Raw genomic sequence first — 18,327 nt, 5'->3', positions numbered from 1 at the left:
AAATGGGAGATGATCTGTCACAAATTTGAAGCTATTAGAAAAAGAAGAGATTCATAAAAGACTGCTAGAAGTAGGGGCACAACACAGGAAATATCTTGTCACCAAGTCTGCAAATAAAAGTTGAGGGGAGGGCAGCTGAGGAAATCTCACCGCAATCACAGTAGAATTTCTGCTATAGGCACAAGGAGTTTGCACTTTTTTTTTTAGACGTTAGAAACAAATGCTATCTTAAACAACTCAAAGGTTTGCAGATATTGTCAATCATTTCCTGTCGTAACTTATTAACATGACATTTTTCCAATATTTTGTGTAATCTGGTACACTGCTGATGTTCCATGCTCATGAAGTAAAACGTGTTAAATAACACACACCAACCATTTAGCTGGTTTGCCTTCACGAATATCAGGAAAATCAGGAGTCAGAATCAGTTCTTTATGCATCTCATCAGTGCATCAGCTCCCACTTGTCCACAAGAAACCTTCATCTCATCACAGAAAACATTTCCTGAAAAGGACTTGTGGTTTTGTTTTACTGACAGATGATGGATCGCAATGCAGCGCTAGATGGTAATGGGTTCTGGCTAATCAAGAAGCCGGTCCTGGAAGAGCTGGATGCATTATTAATTAATCCATTCACCTAAATATAGAAGGATATCTCTTCCTTTCATGTCACCTGCACATGCGGCTTGGTGAGCATCAGTCCGAGGACGTGCCTGCTCGATTTATGGGTCCAACATAAAGGGAGTCCTTCTGGGAGCGATACGGTTACAGAGTCTTACTTAAACACTCAGTCTGAACTGGCTCAGATTCAACTTGGCTCTTTGGAATTTTCGACCAGAACATGTATTTGTTGAAAAATGGAACTGCTCATTTTGATAAAAAAAAAAAAATTAAAATAAATAAATAAATAAATCAAGCTATGTAAAGATCCCACTCTCTTCTTACAGGCCGTTGTGGTGGTTGGAGGACGGGGGTCTCGGGGGTGTTGACAGGCTTGTGGGCTCCTTGACAGCTCGTCTCCCCTTACTGCCTCTGACACAGCCACTATCTGTCAGCACGGCCGATAAGTGATTGCCTCGGGTTATCTTACACCGACAGGAGTGCCAGCAGAAAAGGGAGTTAGCACCTTTAACAGTTTAATATTTCCTGCCTGCGCCCTGCGGTGGGGTACGATGGGGATGAGGGATGCTCGGGCGTGAGGAGGGAAGCAGACATGAATAATTCAGGCATCAGTTTCAGAAGAAAAAAAAAAAAATCTGTGGGATTTTAAAAAGCTTTTTTTTTTTCCCCCACGTTATGACCTCAATGTAGCTCCAGAAACCAGTGGATGGCTTCTTGGTTGGAGTTTGAGCCTTAATGCAAGCAGACAGGCGAATAAAGGTTCACGTCATGGCACAATCCACCACGATGAAGAATTAAAGGCCCAATGTGGAGAAGATCCACACCAAAACTACAAGCTGAGCACAAGCAGCATGTGACTCAACCCACTTTAGTTAAAAGTGATAAAACAGCTAAATTTGGTTGGAAAAGTTCAAACATCTAAAAACAAGCTACAATAAATAAAATTGCTAAAAGATTTAAGCTAAAATGGCCACAATAGCTGAAACCACAAAAAAAGACTAATTCAGTTATTTAGTCTTAAGTACTTAAAGTAACACGTCAAAAATGAAAAAGAAAAAAACTAAAGTTCAGAAATGTAAACTAAGACATGAAATGCCTATTTCTTATTGTTTTTGTTAAATATATTATATTGTGACATGAAATTGTGAACTTTTTTGTGAAATACAGTAAAACTACAAATATCAGTTCATCAGCTGTGTGATCTTAAGTTTGCGGGATGAATATGTTCTGTGGCTCCAAACAAATTCCATTTAGAAGAAAGTGGACAAAACCTGGTCATAGAAGCCTCTGATCAAACATCACAACAAAAAGTCCATCCATCACACTTACCTTAACCTAATTAAAGTCTCATCTCTAAAACCACTGCTCAATCTTTTAAAAGGGTCAAACGTTCTAGAATAATGTCGTAAAATATTCAGGCAGGAATCCACAGATGCCTCTCAGGTGTTTGGTCCCACAAAGACAGTAAACCAAAGAGCCCACCTTCCATTACTCAGTGGCGGATATTTAGTTGACCTATATTCACATCCTGTCCACAACCTCAACCCTGACTATAATTAACAAAACCCATAACTCTTAAAACCTAACCGTGTGCTGACACATTAGTCTCACCTTCAAACAGGCCTTTACCTCAAAACGTGACGAGTTCCTTCATCAACACTTGATTTTTGTTCCTTTGAGGAAGACGATGGAGGTCCTCACAGCAGTATCAAAGACACACACACACACACACACACACGTCCTGAAATACCAATCCATCACTGCAGCATTGCAGAGGCAGCTTCAACATTAACCTGTGTATACCTTGACAAAGATCACCTTTCCAGGATGTACTGTACGCTCCATGCACTGGTAAACCTATAACACACTCCGTATCAATTTCACACCCAGCCAATCAAATCCTGCGGCTCACTGGTAGAGGTAAACAAAGATAAGATAGGACAGGATAGGATAAGATAAGATAGGACAAGGTAGGATAAGATGGGACAGGACAGGATAAGATAAGATAAGGTAGGATAAGATAGGACAGGATAAGATAGGATAAGATTGGACAGGACAGGATAAGATAAGATAGGACAGGATAAGATAGGACAAGACGTGACGCGACGCGACGGGACGGGACAGGACAGGCGAGGCAAGGCGCGACAACACAACACGACAAGACAAGCTAAATCAAATCCATTAAATACATTCTAACACACACCTTTGGACTAATTAAATTTTATATTTTCAAAACAGGCTCCTTGCTGGAATTTTAGTAGTTTTGCACGTGTGTCTTTCAGGCTCCAGGACTGTGGCGTTCTGCCGTAAGGTTTCCTGTGTCGTACCTTCAGCAATGATCTTCTGCACAGCTTGTCCTTCTTGAGCCTCATCCAGACATCAGTTTCCCGCAAAGTCCCACTCATCTGTAGCACATACCTGCAGCACACCGTGGGCAACATGGCTGACTCCACACACACTGAGGAAAGCATCGCCCCATTGCCACATCGATCCTCCAGAGTCAGTCCAACGCCTTGACAGCGCAACACTTTAGTGGCTTTAGTCGCACATTGACTAACTGTAACTGCCCCTCCCTCTCCACCCACATTTCCTGTCTGACTTTAACTTGCTGCACAATGCCAGGAAATAAAAGCCACACGAAACAAAATCAAAAGTGAAGTGCCCTCTCATTGATTTGAAGAGAAGGTGGTCAGACGTCTACGGGATATAAAAGATAATAAATCAGACAGGTTTTAACTACACACAACCAATCCATCAGTTAGCGGCTCATTATTAGCTGCTAACTGTTAGCTGAAGAATAGACTGGCCAATAGCCAATTATATTTCTTACTACCCGAAAGCCCAGCCTGAACCGATATGAAACCCCATCTGAAAGATTTCTGTTCATTAGGGATTCACTGCACAGAATTCTTCCGAGCACACCATTCCTCTTGAGTCTTTGGTTTGAGCGGCGTCAGTAAAAGACGTCCATTACAGCACAAAAACCTCCGTTCAGGTTACACACAAATCAAGACAATTAGATCGCCTCAGTTGTTTGATCGTCTTCCTGCTTGCCGCTGAGGTAAAGAGAGGAACGGGATCCGTCCCTTTAATAAGTAACTCAGGCCTTTGGCTTGCTGCTTTGGGGCCTGTCAATGAACCAGATGAATCATAGTGTAAGATGATCGGCCCGGCCACACAGACAGACGCACAGAAAGAAAAAAGAGCTCCAAAATGTTTCTGTACTCAGAGATCCTCTGGACGTTGCTTGCTGAATAAAAAAAAAAAAAAAAAAAGGTTTCTATTGGGGTTAGCTGTGAGAGCACAGCGTGCACATCGGAATGAAATGAAAAGAGCTCCTTCTTTCTATGGCCATAGGTAAACGTAACGAACGATAAATGTTCTAGAATCCTATGATAAATTTAAAAAACACATTAGTAACTAATGCAGGGGTGTCTAAACCACAAAACCACCAGCAAGGATTTTTCTTCTTCTGATTTTTCATTGTATTTTGAAGCCGAATTTTCCATTAAAATTGACTTTATGTTAAGATTGGAGTCATTTTCAGTACTAATTGTTTGATCTTGCAGAAATATAGACAACTTCATCAAGTACACTGTGCGCCACAACAAAACAAAACTTGTGTAAATTTAAAGGTTATTATATATATTATATATATATATACCGGTCCGGCCCACTCAAGATGAAACTGGACTGTATGTGGTCCCTGAAGTCACATTTTATTTAGTATTCATTGTGTGAATTATCTATATACATGTGAATATATGTATAAATATTGTATACATCTTCATATTGGTTCAGTTATGTGCTTTTATACAAGTACGTTTCTTCCATAACATATTTGGTGTTTGGTTTGTTCAATATCAACTGGTCCTACAATTTGTCACATCACAATGTAGTACTTAGTACTCCACATTGTAGTATTTAGTACTCCACAATGTAGTACTTAGTACTCCACAATGTAGTACTTAGTCGTCCACCATGTAATATTTCGTAGTCCAGCCTGCATTAGAATTCACCATTCAAGGGCTAACCCCTCCCCCGCAACATTTATCTATTTATTCATTTATTGTCATTTTAGATATTTACTTGATTTGATTTTATGATTTTAGAGTAATAACAAAAGAATATACATATTCATGTGTGTATTCGTATATATATATATGCAGATGCGGGTTTGTTAAACAGTTATCTGATGAAGGTGTTTCCATTACGTGGAAGTTTCCGGAGCAGCTTCTGCAAATGTTTGAGCGAATCTTAAAATATGTGGCACAGTACTGGTAGTTACTGGGTAAAGGAGAAGAAGTCACTTACATTTTGACAGAGTGAGGACGGAGAGCCTGCCAGCGAGAGCATAGCGTCACCCTTTCCACCCCGACGGCCTCTGATCCCAGAACACAGCAGATCGTCTACACAATCATTTCTTAAAGTCCGGCTGTGTTCTTCACCACGACTGTCAGAATCCATATCGGAGCAGGGTTGTGACTTGGTATAATACAATATTTTGCACACTAAAAAAACTATTCCTTTCCATTTTTAATCCAGTTTTTACAACACTCGTCACAAAAGAAGAGTGACGCCAGAAGAGCGTGTACGTTTTTCCAGAAGTACTACCCCTTTGTTGACTTAATTTCCGCAGTTTTATTTTTGGGGTATTGTTCGTTCTCTTGGAGCTTGCTGCTGTTGGCCCTTCCACCTCCTCTAAAGCGCAGTTTTTCAGCAACAGTCGCTCCAGCTCTAATCAGCAGGAGAGGTTCAAGGCTCCGGGTCTGAACCCTCACATTTATAGAAAACAAGAATCAACAGAAGGTTTAAAAAAAAAAAATGCTTGGACTGTTTTCTACACTCCCACTTGGTCAATGATAACATCGCTGATATTTGTGTCCCTCAAGCCTCGAGATTAATCCAACTTTTAATTTAAATCATACAGTGTTTATTGGGAATCAATATCCCAAACACCTCATATATAAAAAACTAAATTTAACAATCAATCCGAGCGGACGTTATTTATTTCCTGCAGAAGACGATTCTGAAGCTTGATTCTGGTGCACAAGTGATTCTTAATTTTTTTTTTTTTAAGTGAGCAGATAAATGCAGATAAGGAAGAGTCACATCCGATTTTAAAATTCTCCCAGATTTCTCACCACAAACAGGTTGTTGACTTTGGCGTCACGCCTGAGTGACGAGTCTCAATAAGATGAAGTGACTCTGTTGAGAGAAAAAAAACTGAAAAGTTGTCAGAAATGTCCAATATAACTATTTTATTTAAGTTTCAGGAATTATACTCTTTAACCCAGCAGTAAAGTACACTATATATATCAGAAGACAGAGGCACAGCTTTCTTGTACTCTATCTTTAACATCTAATTCTTCAGCTGTATTTTAGTGAGTTCTGTTCTTGTTTAATCTTCAAAACATTATAAAGTCTCTAATTTATTTAGATTGTGTTTTACTGTCTGTGTGTAAAGAACTTTGTGTTGCCTTCTGTTGTATTAAATGTGATATATAAATGCAGTCTTGACTCGTCGATAGAGAAATGTTGTGTTTTAAAGGTAGTGGTAGCGTTATAAAGTGCATTATGTCTACGACTGACTCACACTCTGCCCCTCTCAAGGATGGTCATGTGGTTCTAACGCTGCTCAGTATTATCTCAGTTGAACATGATTATCTCTTTTTAATGGGTGAAACGTTCCTTTTGTCTCTCTCCAGGATGATCACAAAGGAGGCTGCCGGCTGACGTTGTTCTCGGGTGTAGAAATGAACTGCGACAGCTCGATCAGTACCTGAGAGGAATTAACTGGCTCCTGAGGAGGAACGTGAACCCGGGCGGGGCCCGCCTTCGTTCCTGCCTTCGTTCCCGCCTTCGTTCCCGCCTTCGTTCCCGCCTTCGTTCCCTTCCAAGTGCACCGGGTCAAAATTACCATCAATCTGGACGGCAGCAGTGCGAGCTCCACCGAGCACGAGGGTTTGGTTTACAGCGCGGCGGGCACGCCGCCACCACGCCAAGTGTGGCGATCTGCTTTCAGACGCCACAGTTCAGCTCCATTTCTCCCACTTGTTCATGCACGGCCCAGTGAGGAACATCTGATCAAAGCTGACCTAAAGGAGGACTGCTTTAGACATATAGTTTTTATTCTTCGCAAAGCAGACATCCTGCTCATGTGCATAACTCATACAAGGAGCAAAGAAGGTTTACTAGTTTGAATAAATCCTAAACCAGAATGGTTTAACTTTTGTATTTCAACTAAAAGGATCCTCCACCATCTCAGTGCCTGAGCATAATGCTGAGAATAGATCTGCATGAACCACAGAGAGCCTATTTCAATTCCTGAAGCATAAAACAGTCAATTAAATTTACTTACAAAACAGATTCTGATCATCTCAGGATTCCGATTTACTGGTCACAGGGTCGGGGGAATTGAACCATCAACCCCAGGGTAAGAAGCATTGTGTCCCTTGTATATGTTGTATGTGACACAAAACACCAATGAGAGTGTTTCAGTCCAATTAAGGACAACTTATGAGCAAATAACAGGAGGAATGACTGAGTAAAAGGGATTTAAAATTGAGAAAGATTACACGATATTGCAGTGAGATTCTTATTAATGTTTTCTTGTCATTGTTGATTTAACCTGAGAAGCATTAAAGAGTTCTTCTTCCTGTGCTGAATTTACTGATATTTAAAACGAGTGTTCAACATGACAGGAAAGTGTCTTTTTAAGCTGTTGCATGTCTCCCACTGGTTGGCTGCCAATGGGAGAAAACAGAGGTTTTTAGCATCTCTTTATTATATTTAAGAGCCAAAAATGACAAGGTTGTTGTTTCATAGTAAATTTAAAAAGAAATCCCGCGTGTTTCTGAACCAAAGCATATGTTTTATGTATGCCTTCAGGCACTAGCTAGATAATCTCATCAGCTCTTTGTTAAGACGCCATAGTAATAATACCATACGAACTGCAGGACTAGCCAGTAAAAACACACACAAGTCAAATTCGAACATTTCTATTCAATGTCACACAAAGTTATAAATGTATGGATTTGTCAAAGGAGACAAATTTCACAAATTCAAATGTTGAGGATGAATTAAATCCATCACATTTGGTATTTTAAATCTAGACTAATCTGGTACGTTGATTTGCAGAGTGATTTTACTGCAGGTTGACCTGGTACTCTGGGAACAGTCACACCACACAGCCTCAGTTCATGTATCCAGGGTTGATTTCAGGTCAGGCCAGAGCCGCATCCAGCACTGTTGCATTGGAAACCCCTGGAAGATGTCGGGGGGCAGTTAAGCTGTGTCACGTCTCTGTTTTTCTCTAATCAGTTCGACTGTCACGTCTCTGAGCTGCTCCCGTCTCTCGTTTCGCCTCCGCTGCCACAAAGCTTCACTTCCTCTCCTCCGAAGCTTCGGGGGGAAAGAGGCGGGAGGAGAGCGAGCGAGCGAGGGGCCGTGGGGGGGCCGGAGGTGAGCTGGACAGAAAGGGGTTCGTAGACGAGCGGCTGACAGCCGGCAGACAGCGGCTCCTGGGGTTTCCATTACCTGAGACACTGCGGCCAGCCACTGGCGGCCCTGTCACCTTAGAAGGAGCAGCATTCTCAACTTCAGCTTGAACCCAGACAGGGACACCCGTTATACAATAATGAGCAAACTGTCAGAAACATCAACAGCCAGCAGAAAATACAGACGCCGGACCTTCAGGGACAACCTGTGACCTGTAGGGCGGCGCCTTTCTCCCAAACGTGACTCATTGCAGGGGAAAGTTTTGTACTTATTACCTTGGATAAGTGAACAACAGAACATCCAGTGATTACAGAAGTGGCAGCGGTGGAAAGTCAACAAACCGCCGGGTGATATTTGCGTCTATAACCTTCTCATTCCCCGCAAAGTGAGAGCTGCAATCCAGAGCAACGGTGGAGCGCAGACCCACAAAATGTTGGTAAAATATGCAGCGGCAGGCGGCGGGCCGAGACAAACAAAAGAGCGGCGAGTCCCTGAAAACAAAACAGACCCACACAGACACTAACTCTCCTCAATGTACAGCCACACACACACACACACACACACACACACACACACACACACACACACACACACACACACACACACACACACACACACACACACACACACACACACACGAGTCCAACAGTAAGAAAGTAAGAAAATGGTAGAACTGCTGGCTTGTCCTTGATTGATCATAAATCCCTAAAATTCAATACGTTCAAGTAGATTTTGTTTACTGGTGTTCACCGTCACAAAGATGTGGAACGAATTTGACTGGAACCTTTTAAAACACGCACATCAATTAGAAAGAGAAGAGTAGGGCTTAAATTCCAGTAGTCTGAATGAAATACAACACTTCACTCATGCTTTAAACCAACGTCTGCACCCAAACCTTCAACGTAAGGTTGTTCAAAGTCCCACAACTTAAGGAAATGTTTGTGGCTGTGAAGCTCAAATGGGATAAATACATTAATCTAACAAAGAAGGAAAAAAATTTGAATTATTTGCTCTGACAAGGAGCAAAAGTACAAAGAGATATTAAAGTTCCTTTCCTTTTCTGTTTGTCAGATATCATTTAATCAGCTGATCGGTGGTTGGTCAATAATGTTGTTCTCTGATTCCAGCTTCTTAATAGTAAGTGTTTCTGAACGTTGTCATCGTACATGGTAATAAATGGAATAGTCTAGTGGTAAACAGTCTTTTAAAGAAATACTGCTGCAGGATATCAGTTAAATGCGATGAGTACTGTGATCATAATATGACTGACTGTCTTTGTCTTTTGAGATTTGTATTTTCTGAATAAAAGTCTTTCTCTCGCAGTGAATGGCGACATAATTCATTTCAGTTCAGCCAGTTTTTGGAAAAAGAATATTTGGAATGTTGATCACACAATGACAAAAAAAATGTGCGATACATCTCAGATGTTTTCCACCACTTTCTGACAGTTTACACCCCGAATAACAAATTCACATGAAGAAAATCTTAAGAAAAACTGCATTTTTGCAAACAAGGCTGCAACTAATTATTAAATTAATTATGGATTATCGGTCATACACTTAAGTAGGAGTCACAAATTAAAAAAAACTAATAAATAAAAGCATGATCATAGTGCTTTTTTGGATCGGTCACTGAAAAGTGATATAAGCGGTATCATCAGCGTAATCAAATATAATGGAGCGGCCGCGGCGGCGGTGGGGACGTCTGCAGTCAACGCCTCCTGTCTCACACATCAGCAGCTCTTAACCCGCCGGCAGGCAGCCCCGCTCCGGCCCTGGACACAAGAGATGGGCGACACTCGCCCTATGTGGCGCTGCCAATCTACTAAACGAACGTTGCTTTCCTGTCGGGTAAATGTCAGCGCTGGAGCTCAGACCTTATCACAAAATGTCAAGAGGGGGTAGAGAGAGAGCGGGGTCATCTTTCACAATAAGATCACTGGGACTCTCTAAGTGTTCGGGAGGAACACACACACACACACACACACACACACACACACCTGAGGACAGTCTTGAATGACGTTTAAACGACTTGAAAGAAAAACAAAAAACAAAAATGATGTTCATTAAGTTGACTTTTGAGTCTATTTGGGTTTTGTTTTTTCAAGCAAAAACTTTAGTTATTCAGGTCAGTTTTCCAGTGTTAAGGTTAAAAACTCTCTGGCTTCAGAGCCTGACTTCATGTCGATTCGACCGATCAGTAACACAATTTCTCCAATTTGACATTTACTCCAGAAATTAAAACTTTCCAGTCATCTGTGAAAACACAGGATGTTAGTGACCTTCAGCATGTTTTCATGAACTGATGGAGTGGCATTGACGCGGATTGTGGTTAAATTTAGAGCCGATCTACTTTATTTAAAGTACAAGAGTGGAGTATGAGTGAAATTGTCATCAACAAGAACTGCGATACAGTTTAATTTATCTAGTATGTAAGGTGCAGTGGTCAGTATCTATCAAAAGTGGGAGAAGCAAATAAAGCACACAAGCTATCTTTTATCACACTGCTGCAGATTCTAATGCTCATTCGGTTATAAAGGTGTCAAAATACACGATTCTTACAATAGTAGTCAGGTGGTCATAATGTTATGGCTGGTCCAAGTGTTGTTGTTTTTTTTTTCCACTCTTTGTTTAATTTTTTTACGAGTGATGTTCATGGTAGATGACATTTTAATTTAATTTACATTTTATGGAGAATCAATAATATAAATAAAATAAAATTTTATAAAAAAATGTTTTTATGGAGAATAAACAAGACACCCATAGCCACAATAGATACTGATGTCTATGTAAACTAACTCACAATGGTGTCAATGTTTTCATGATTCAATCTTTTTCATTTGAATAAAAACAATTAATAATATAGATTAATATCTGATTACACCAGAGGAGTCAAACAAAAGGTGTTTGGGCCAAAACTGGTTCCTCAGGGGGGAGAACTGCAGCCCACTGGTCCCAACATGTATAATCAGGGTTCAATTCCAATGAATGGGGAGAATGCAGAGAAGTAATTTCAATAGATTCTGCTTCATTTATTTCTTCTACCTTGGAAGTGACATCCAGTATTTCTTAAAACAAAGTCGATGTTGCAAAGAAAAAAACTAAAATTACACTTTTATGACAGTATTTCCACTTTTACTTGAATAGAACAGCAAGAAATGTGGACTTTTCCAGAACTGTGATAAAACGGGTCAGTTTGTTGATAAAATGTATATAACATTTATAGAGATTTTCCTCTTTGAATCGTTATGACACGTTTTTATGGTGTGTTTTTATTTTTTAAACTAAAAAAATCGAAATAGGTATCACAACAGAAGTGTTCCCACCGGGACTCGAACCCGCGACTGCCGCTTGGCATCACCAGGCTGTCAGTGGTTACCGAGAAGCATCCTCAACAATTCCAGTATTTCCGGACTGTATGTTGTATTTTTAATCACCGAAGTATCAGTGCCTGCCTTTATGTCACTTCTTTAAGATTTTTCCCTTCTTAAATCCTAAGAAACTTTCAGAGGATGATGAGGGCGTCGCCTGTTGCAGCCTCCCCCTCAACTCTGGAGCTTTTCCCCGTGGCACCTGCCCCCCCGTCCCCCCGGGTCCCCCCGGGTCCCCCGCCTCCTACCTCGGCTTCACGGCACGGCTCCACCGCACGCTGCCATCGCTTCTGGAAGGTGTGGAAGCACTCGGCCGGTGAAAGTATCCCCGCAGCTGAACTTTCCCGTTCCGTCACATCGCCGTCGACTCTCCCACTAAAACTCACCGACTGACGGTCAGTGATGCTACCTGCACGCGGAGGGTGGCGTGCTGCGTTCAGGGACTCCTCCGGAACACCACAGTCACACTTTGTAAAGCGTTAAAAAGAGTTTTAAAAAAACGTTTTTTTTAGTGATGGCATTAATATCGATGAAGTAATGTTCTATTTGAGTTTTGTGGTCAGTTAGGTTCAGAAGTTTGCTTTGTACCATGAAGAAGAAAATATTTAAGGTTTACTCCATCAGAGTTCGTGAAGGCAACATAGACGGAAAAGTGCGCATGCGCGAAGCAGAGCGCCTCGTCCCGTTACTGCAGATATCTATCTATCTATTTATCTATCTATTTATTCATTCCACATTGCAGATTGATACTGAAGACAGCCAATCTATAAAGAGATACATATAGAATAATGTAGTAAAAATAAAAGTGTTACACAAGTGCTAAAAAATAAAACAAGACTCAAACAACTTTTTTTTTCTTGGAAATTAAAAAAAAAATTAAAATTGAAAAATGGCTGGTTAATGTACAAAATCATCTCATCAGTTACTCCAGATTCTTGAGTATTTGGCATCCTTGTTTTATTTATTTTACTTCTGTTGATTTCTGGTTGTATGTTTGTTTACAAAATAATATAAAAAAAACTACTCCCCATTGTATAATCTACAATGTCAGATATTTCAACAGCAGCCAAATTCAGTTTATTCAGGGTTGACTAGATTATTATGCTGTTTTTGTCTGTTTTGCAGTTGACAGTGAATCAGTTCTGTGCTTTTCCAGTTTACTCTGAATTTCCAGTAACTTCCCTTTAGTTGCTGCAATAAAGTCGACCATTAATCTTCTGTAATAAGTGTTGAGTTCTATGCGCTATTTAAATGAGAATCACTTTCTTGAAAAATGTTTACTATACATGTCAGAACATTTTTTTTTATTACTTCAGTGGTGATAAGAATTTTACCTTCTAAATTGCAGCTTACCTGTCACATATTTGTATTTATTTCCAATTTCAATTAATTAATTACACCTTTATGTAATTATTTAATGGTGTATTTATTTAATTTTGGAGCCTTTAATCCTCCATACTTATTAGCAGGAATCCTGAGACCGAAGGTGGTATAAATAAGAAAAATAAACTTTATAAACCTTAAATCTTTAAAAGAAAAAAAAATATATGTAATGCAATAGGATTGTGTTCCATGTAAAACCATCAATAAACACCAATAATCAGAATAAATAAAGCAAGAATATTCCCTTAATACTTTATTGTAGGATTTTTGGTTGTTTTCCTAAAAACACAGATCAGCCATAACATTATGACCACTGTGATGTGAAGTAAATAGAGGGGCAGGAAGTGAATATTTTGTCCTCAAAGTTAATGGATAGAAGCAGGAAAATGGACGAATGTAAGAAAAAGTAAAAAAAAAAAAGGTGAACTGGTAATATGATCATTGATGCACTTGGGCCAACGGCAACAACAGCTTCAACTCCCAGGAAGGATCTGAGGTCAGACAGGTGGTCATAATGTTCTGGCTGATGGATGCACACGTTCATCCCGCTGGGTGGTGCACAGGTTCCGGAGGATTCAGCCTACGAGCTGGTTCTCACTGCTCTCACGGTCACCGAGGAGTTGGTGAAGCGCGTGAGGAAGAAGGAGTTGAGGAAGCTGTTCTTCAGCCGGTGCTGGAAGTGGACGTACCTCACGCCGGGTCCGTAGCCCGAGAACACGTGGGCCACCTGCAGGCCCACAGACACGGGTTCAGACACGGGTTCAGACACGGGCCCGACCTCGCCGTACCTGTCCCAAGACTCCACGACTCACCTCCTTCCAGTTGTGCGAGTACTGGTCGAGGTCCTCGGTGGGGGCGACGCTGTGCTGCGAGATCACCGTGCTTCTGTCTGCAGCCAGTAACTTCACATGCAGCTGGTAGATGGAGCGATGCAGCTGAGACTCCTCGTACCTGAGAAAACACACACCGGAGGGGGATCATCTCCGAACAACGTACAGACTGTGTCGTTTTACAGTAAAATCAACTGCTACAAACTTTGTGTGGATCCAGGATATTTGAAGCTTTCAACTATGAACTGTTCGCAACTGATTTAGAAAACTAATATCATTCAAATTGTTTAAGTAATTCCAAGCATAGAATATTAGTTTCAGCTTAAAGGAGACATATCATGCTTTTAAATCCTTCCTTTTTACATATAAATCATACAGTTGTGGTCTATATAAAGCGGAACTGCAATGCTTGGGTCTGAATTCCTCATTATTAGAGCTCCACAGGCCCCTTTTCAACCCCTTTTCTGATGTGCTTCTGAGAGCAACTTGTTTTGGGGCGGTCTCTTCATACCCCGCCTCCTCTCCAGGTTGCAGAGGTGATACTCGGTTCAACGCCACCCTGTTCGGCCATCTTTGTAGTTTGATAGAACAGATACAATTATCTAGCGGTGCAGAAACTTTATATTCACACATTATTTACAAAATGTCAACAACGGAAGATTTGTCCATCCAGCCATACATGTTGGAGCCAGAGTCGGACCCGGCGGAGCGAGATGAAAATGACGATGATGCACCTTCAGAACAACGTCTTCATATGGATGTAACGCAATGGTGTGTTACTATATTTACACTAACTTCTCCATCCATGCCCACTACTACAATACTGCCTGTATTACAACGACTATTTAACACAGAAGTTACATTATAATCTAAAACGAGCACACAGCGCTAACATATGAAGACGGTGCAACTGCTAATGCTAACAAAACAATGACAGGGACGTCTTATCATCACACTTTTTAGCGTTATATACAGCTTACCGAAGTGCTCTGTTCGTCGTCTCCATAGATAGAAGGAACTGACCGCTCAATCAGACCAAGTCTTTCGGCAAATCCTTCTTTATACTGGCGGAGGTTGCTGAAGCAGTCGTCCTTAAAGTGCTTCGCGCACACAAAAATGACCTTACCCACAGATGTGGGTACATTTCTGTGAAAAATCTAACTCAACCAGGCACTTCGAAAAGGTTCTGATGCTGGGAGACGGTGTAACGAAGCTTGTGGGTTACTACATCCAACAACCGAACATTTCGACTTATCCTCTCGTAACTTCGGCACCCTTAGGTTGGACTACAAAATCGCAGCGAGAAACAAAAATGGCGGATTGCTCGAAGTGTCGATGTCCTAATTTGGCAGTTCCGCCGGGAATACTGTGACGTAATAGTTCAAAAAACGTAATAAAGAATAGAAAAATCGAAACGGATCGCAAAATATGACCAAAACAGAATATAAAGATATCAACGGAGCACCTGAAGAGACTACTTTGAACTTTTCTGTACTTCTAAACACTCTAAATATACAACAACATGCATTTAAGGGCTAAAAAAGTGGATTTAGCATAATATGTCCCCTTTAAGATGAATAAAAAGCACAGCTGAACACTAAGTAGTATTAATTTGACACCTAAATCAAAAATGAGTAAGCTGAGTAAGTGATGGATTTACACTTAATAAAATAATAATAAAATACCATTTCACATTAATCTTTGGGTGTTTTTTTAATATTATGAGCCCAGTAGTTTGTGAGGTGCGGATTGCAAGTTCTGTTGTTCATCTAGCCATAACACAAACATTACACACTTAAAATAATACTGTGAACTCCTTGAAAATGACAGCAAAAGCATTTTTACCTTTCTCTGGACCAGCCTCCTGCAGCCATGGGTCCATACATTAACCTACCAAGATTTGCTTTCTGCTGACCCCCAGAGGCCGACAGCAGCAACTGCAGGAGCGCTCACTCCATTAAAAAGCCTTTTAAGTTTCCAGACCTGCTTTGCTTTATGCATACCTGCCACAATAACTCACCCTGAACTTGCAGTATTAAAAGGATTCCTCATTTAATATGATTGAATACTTTATGTAACGACGACCGAAGGTTTTGCATTAAAGACGCTCGTCTGTCTCCGAGACAAAGGGCTGTAAAACACACCTGCAGCCGAGCTGATAAGGCACACACACACACACTCACACACACACACACTCACACTCACACACCCACACACACACACAAAGGCAGTTACAGGTGGAGGAGGGAGGGAGGACCTACCAGTCTTGCACAGCGATCTCAGGCTGATACTCGTCCAGCAGCTCGTCCCACAGCCCCTCGGCCTTCAGATCCACTTCCTGCTCCATGGTGAACCAGCTGAGAACGCGACGCCATTAAATACACACTGTCAGACGCCGAGAGGTCAAAAGGAACTGATGAAGACAAAACATCTTCCAAGACACGCGACAGAGTCCGGTTGAGCCCATTCAATTGGTTTGAGATCTTTTTTTCATGAATACTCAGTTAACAGTAACTTAAGTGCGACTCAAGCTTTTCTAAAGTTACAACATATAGTGTACACCATTCCTAAGTATTCTATACCTATTAATATCGGTAAGTATTCAGAGATGAGACGAGATAAGTTTAAACTTCCTCTTACTTCATTTTGAGTATGTTGAAACACATTTCATCATTATTACTGTATGTCTGTAATCCTAAATTAATGTCTAAAAGTTTAATTAATTAATTAATTAATTAATAAAATAAAAAATAAAACATTTTAAAAAACTGTTTGTTATTTAAGAATTAGAAAATGGAGCTCGGCATTTTGCAATCTTGTTCAAAGTATTTTTACATATATTTAACATATGCAACAAATCATATAACTGCTGAAAACATTGTAATTTTAGCTATTTTAAATAGAACAGAGCCAAAATCTCATAAATTGGGTAAAAAATTATATAAAAAAATACTGTAATAACATGTTTCCATGTAAATTCATGTTATTACATTATAGTAAGTAGAATTAAACTCATGTAAAAAAACACTGTTGTATAAATGAACTGTCAGTATACATTTTTACATTTTGTATTATAGTATAATATTACAGTTGAAAAACCTTTAGGAAGTGAATTTAGCAGAATATGAGCCCTTTAAAATGTGTAAAACCATTGCGTTGTTGGTAAGGATGATGTAATTGACCGTACTGATGGTGACCCTGTTGTAACCTTGAGGGATCGTCACCTGAACAGAGGCAGAGCACAGACCACGGCCCCCTCCGGGATGCCGCTGCTGTCATACGGCAGAACCTCCACACTCGTGGTCCAGCCACTGAAGTCCCCTGGGAATAATGGACAGGTTATTCAGAAACTTCAGGATTAAAGATCTCTTCAGCGCCGGTGGAAAGCAGAAAGAGTCTCACCGTCAGGCTGACTTTGTGGAGGTCCTCTCGTGGGCTCGTCCGGCAGGTCCGGTTCAGGCGGAGGGACGTCTTTACTCAACCCTAAACAGAGACAAAGACAAAGCCTTGCTGTGGACGGTGTAATCCCAGTGCAAATAATCCCAGAGACCAAGAGAATACAATCTGACAGCCACTGGGTGTGTCTCTGAAAAGCAAGAACAACTGGGGTGAAACACTCATGGAGCTCCAGCTCACACCCAGCTTTGTGTAATCCCGCTCATGAGAAGGTGGTGAGTAATCCAAGTTCCTCAAACAACGTGGAGCACTTAGTCAGACAAATGTCCAGGAATCAGGTAATTTAAGAATTACACCATTCTCCATTAAAAAATTTTTTTAATAAAAACGTGTATCCTGTCAGTGTGTCATTCCAGCTTTGTTTCTGCTTTTAAATCCACTTCAGGTCCGTCACAAGGAACTCCAGACCGAAACAACAGCAACTTCTGAAGACCAGAATCTGAGAGACTCTCGGACAAATTGCACAAATGCTGAAGCAAACACTTTGAGGAAGTGAGTCACCTCTTTGTTTAGAGAAGAAGAAATGAGAAAAGAAAGAGTAAAAATCAGATTCTAGGATTCTTTGATGAACAGAGTGTAAAGATCAGCTTCAGTCTATAGATGGTGGCTCAATAAGAGTCATTTAAAACATCTGGAGAGAAAATGAGCAAAGAACCTCCTCGGCAGTAAATGTGAGCTTGGATCAATATTGAGAAAATCCACTATGATCATTTCTGTGTGGACCTGTATGGACCTCTGAGGACCTCTGTGTGGACCTCTATGTAGACTTCTAAGTAGACCTCTGTGAGGACCTCTAAGGACCTCTGAGGACCTCTGTGAGGACCTCTGTGGACATCTGAGGACCTCTGAGGACCTCTTAGAACTTCTGAGGACCTCTGAGGACCTCTGTGAGGACCTCAAAGGACCTCTTAGAACATCTGAGGACCTCTGTGTGTGCAGTGGTGGTACCAGAAGGAGCAGGGTTCTTCAGTAGGTTCCTCCCCAGTGGCCGGGCCTCGTACACAGACTTCCAGTCGCGGCTGTCGGGCATCGGAGCTCCGTGGAGACTCCACTCTGCCTCGCAGGTCTTCTTCCAGTCCGACATGGTGCAGATCAGAAACACTGAGATCAGGAAGTCTCACATGTTTATGGAAAAGATCAGCCTGCTGCCGCCACACCCACCGCTGCT

General features: G+C 41.0%; 1 protein-coding gene across 1 annotated transcript; it reads right to left on the bottom strand.

The window, feature by feature from the left end:
* Nucleotides 1-12,547: 12,547 nt before the first annotated feature.
* Nucleotides 12,548-18,327, bottom strand: nccrp1 (P1, F-box associated domain containing). Its single transcript, XM_080483315.1, has 6 exons — nt 18,108-18,327; nt 17,106-17,186; nt 16,928-17,024; nt 15,965-16,060; nt 13,686-13,824; nt 12,548-13,600 (listed from the first exon to the last, which is right to left on the bottom strand). The coding sequence occupies exons 1-6, from the start codon at nt 18,241-18,243 to the stop codon at nt 13,454-13,456; spliced, it is 696 nt and encodes a 231-aa protein (XP_080339441.1). The 5' UTR covers nt 18,244-18,327; the 3' UTR covers nt 12,548-13,453.

Source organism: Lipophrys pholis, assembly GCF_963383615.2.
Source record: "Lipophrys pholis genome assembly, chromosome: 16".
Classification (NCBI taxonomy): domain Eukaryota; kingdom Metazoa; phylum Chordata; class Actinopteri; order Blenniiformes; family Blenniidae; genus Lipophrys; species Lipophrys pholis.
The sequence above is the reverse complement of the archived record's forward strand: the minus strand, read 5'-3'. Positions and strand labels throughout refer to the sequence as shown.

Excerpts from the sequence above, each read along its gene's own strand:
- nccrp1 (XM_080483315.1), bottom strand. The coding sequence starts at position 18,243 with ATGTCGGACTGGAAGAAGACCTGCGAGGCAGAGTGGAGTCTCCACGGA. Across the intron at positions 16,061-16,927 it reads TGTGCTCTGCCTCTGTTCAG|CTGGTTCACCATGGAGCAGG; the intron begins GTGACGATCCCT and ends TCGCGTTCTCAG. Across the intron at positions 13,601-13,685 it reads ACTCGCACAACTGGAAGGAG|GTGGCCCACGTGTTCTCGGG; the intron begins GTGAGTCGTGGA and ends GTGGGCCTGCAG.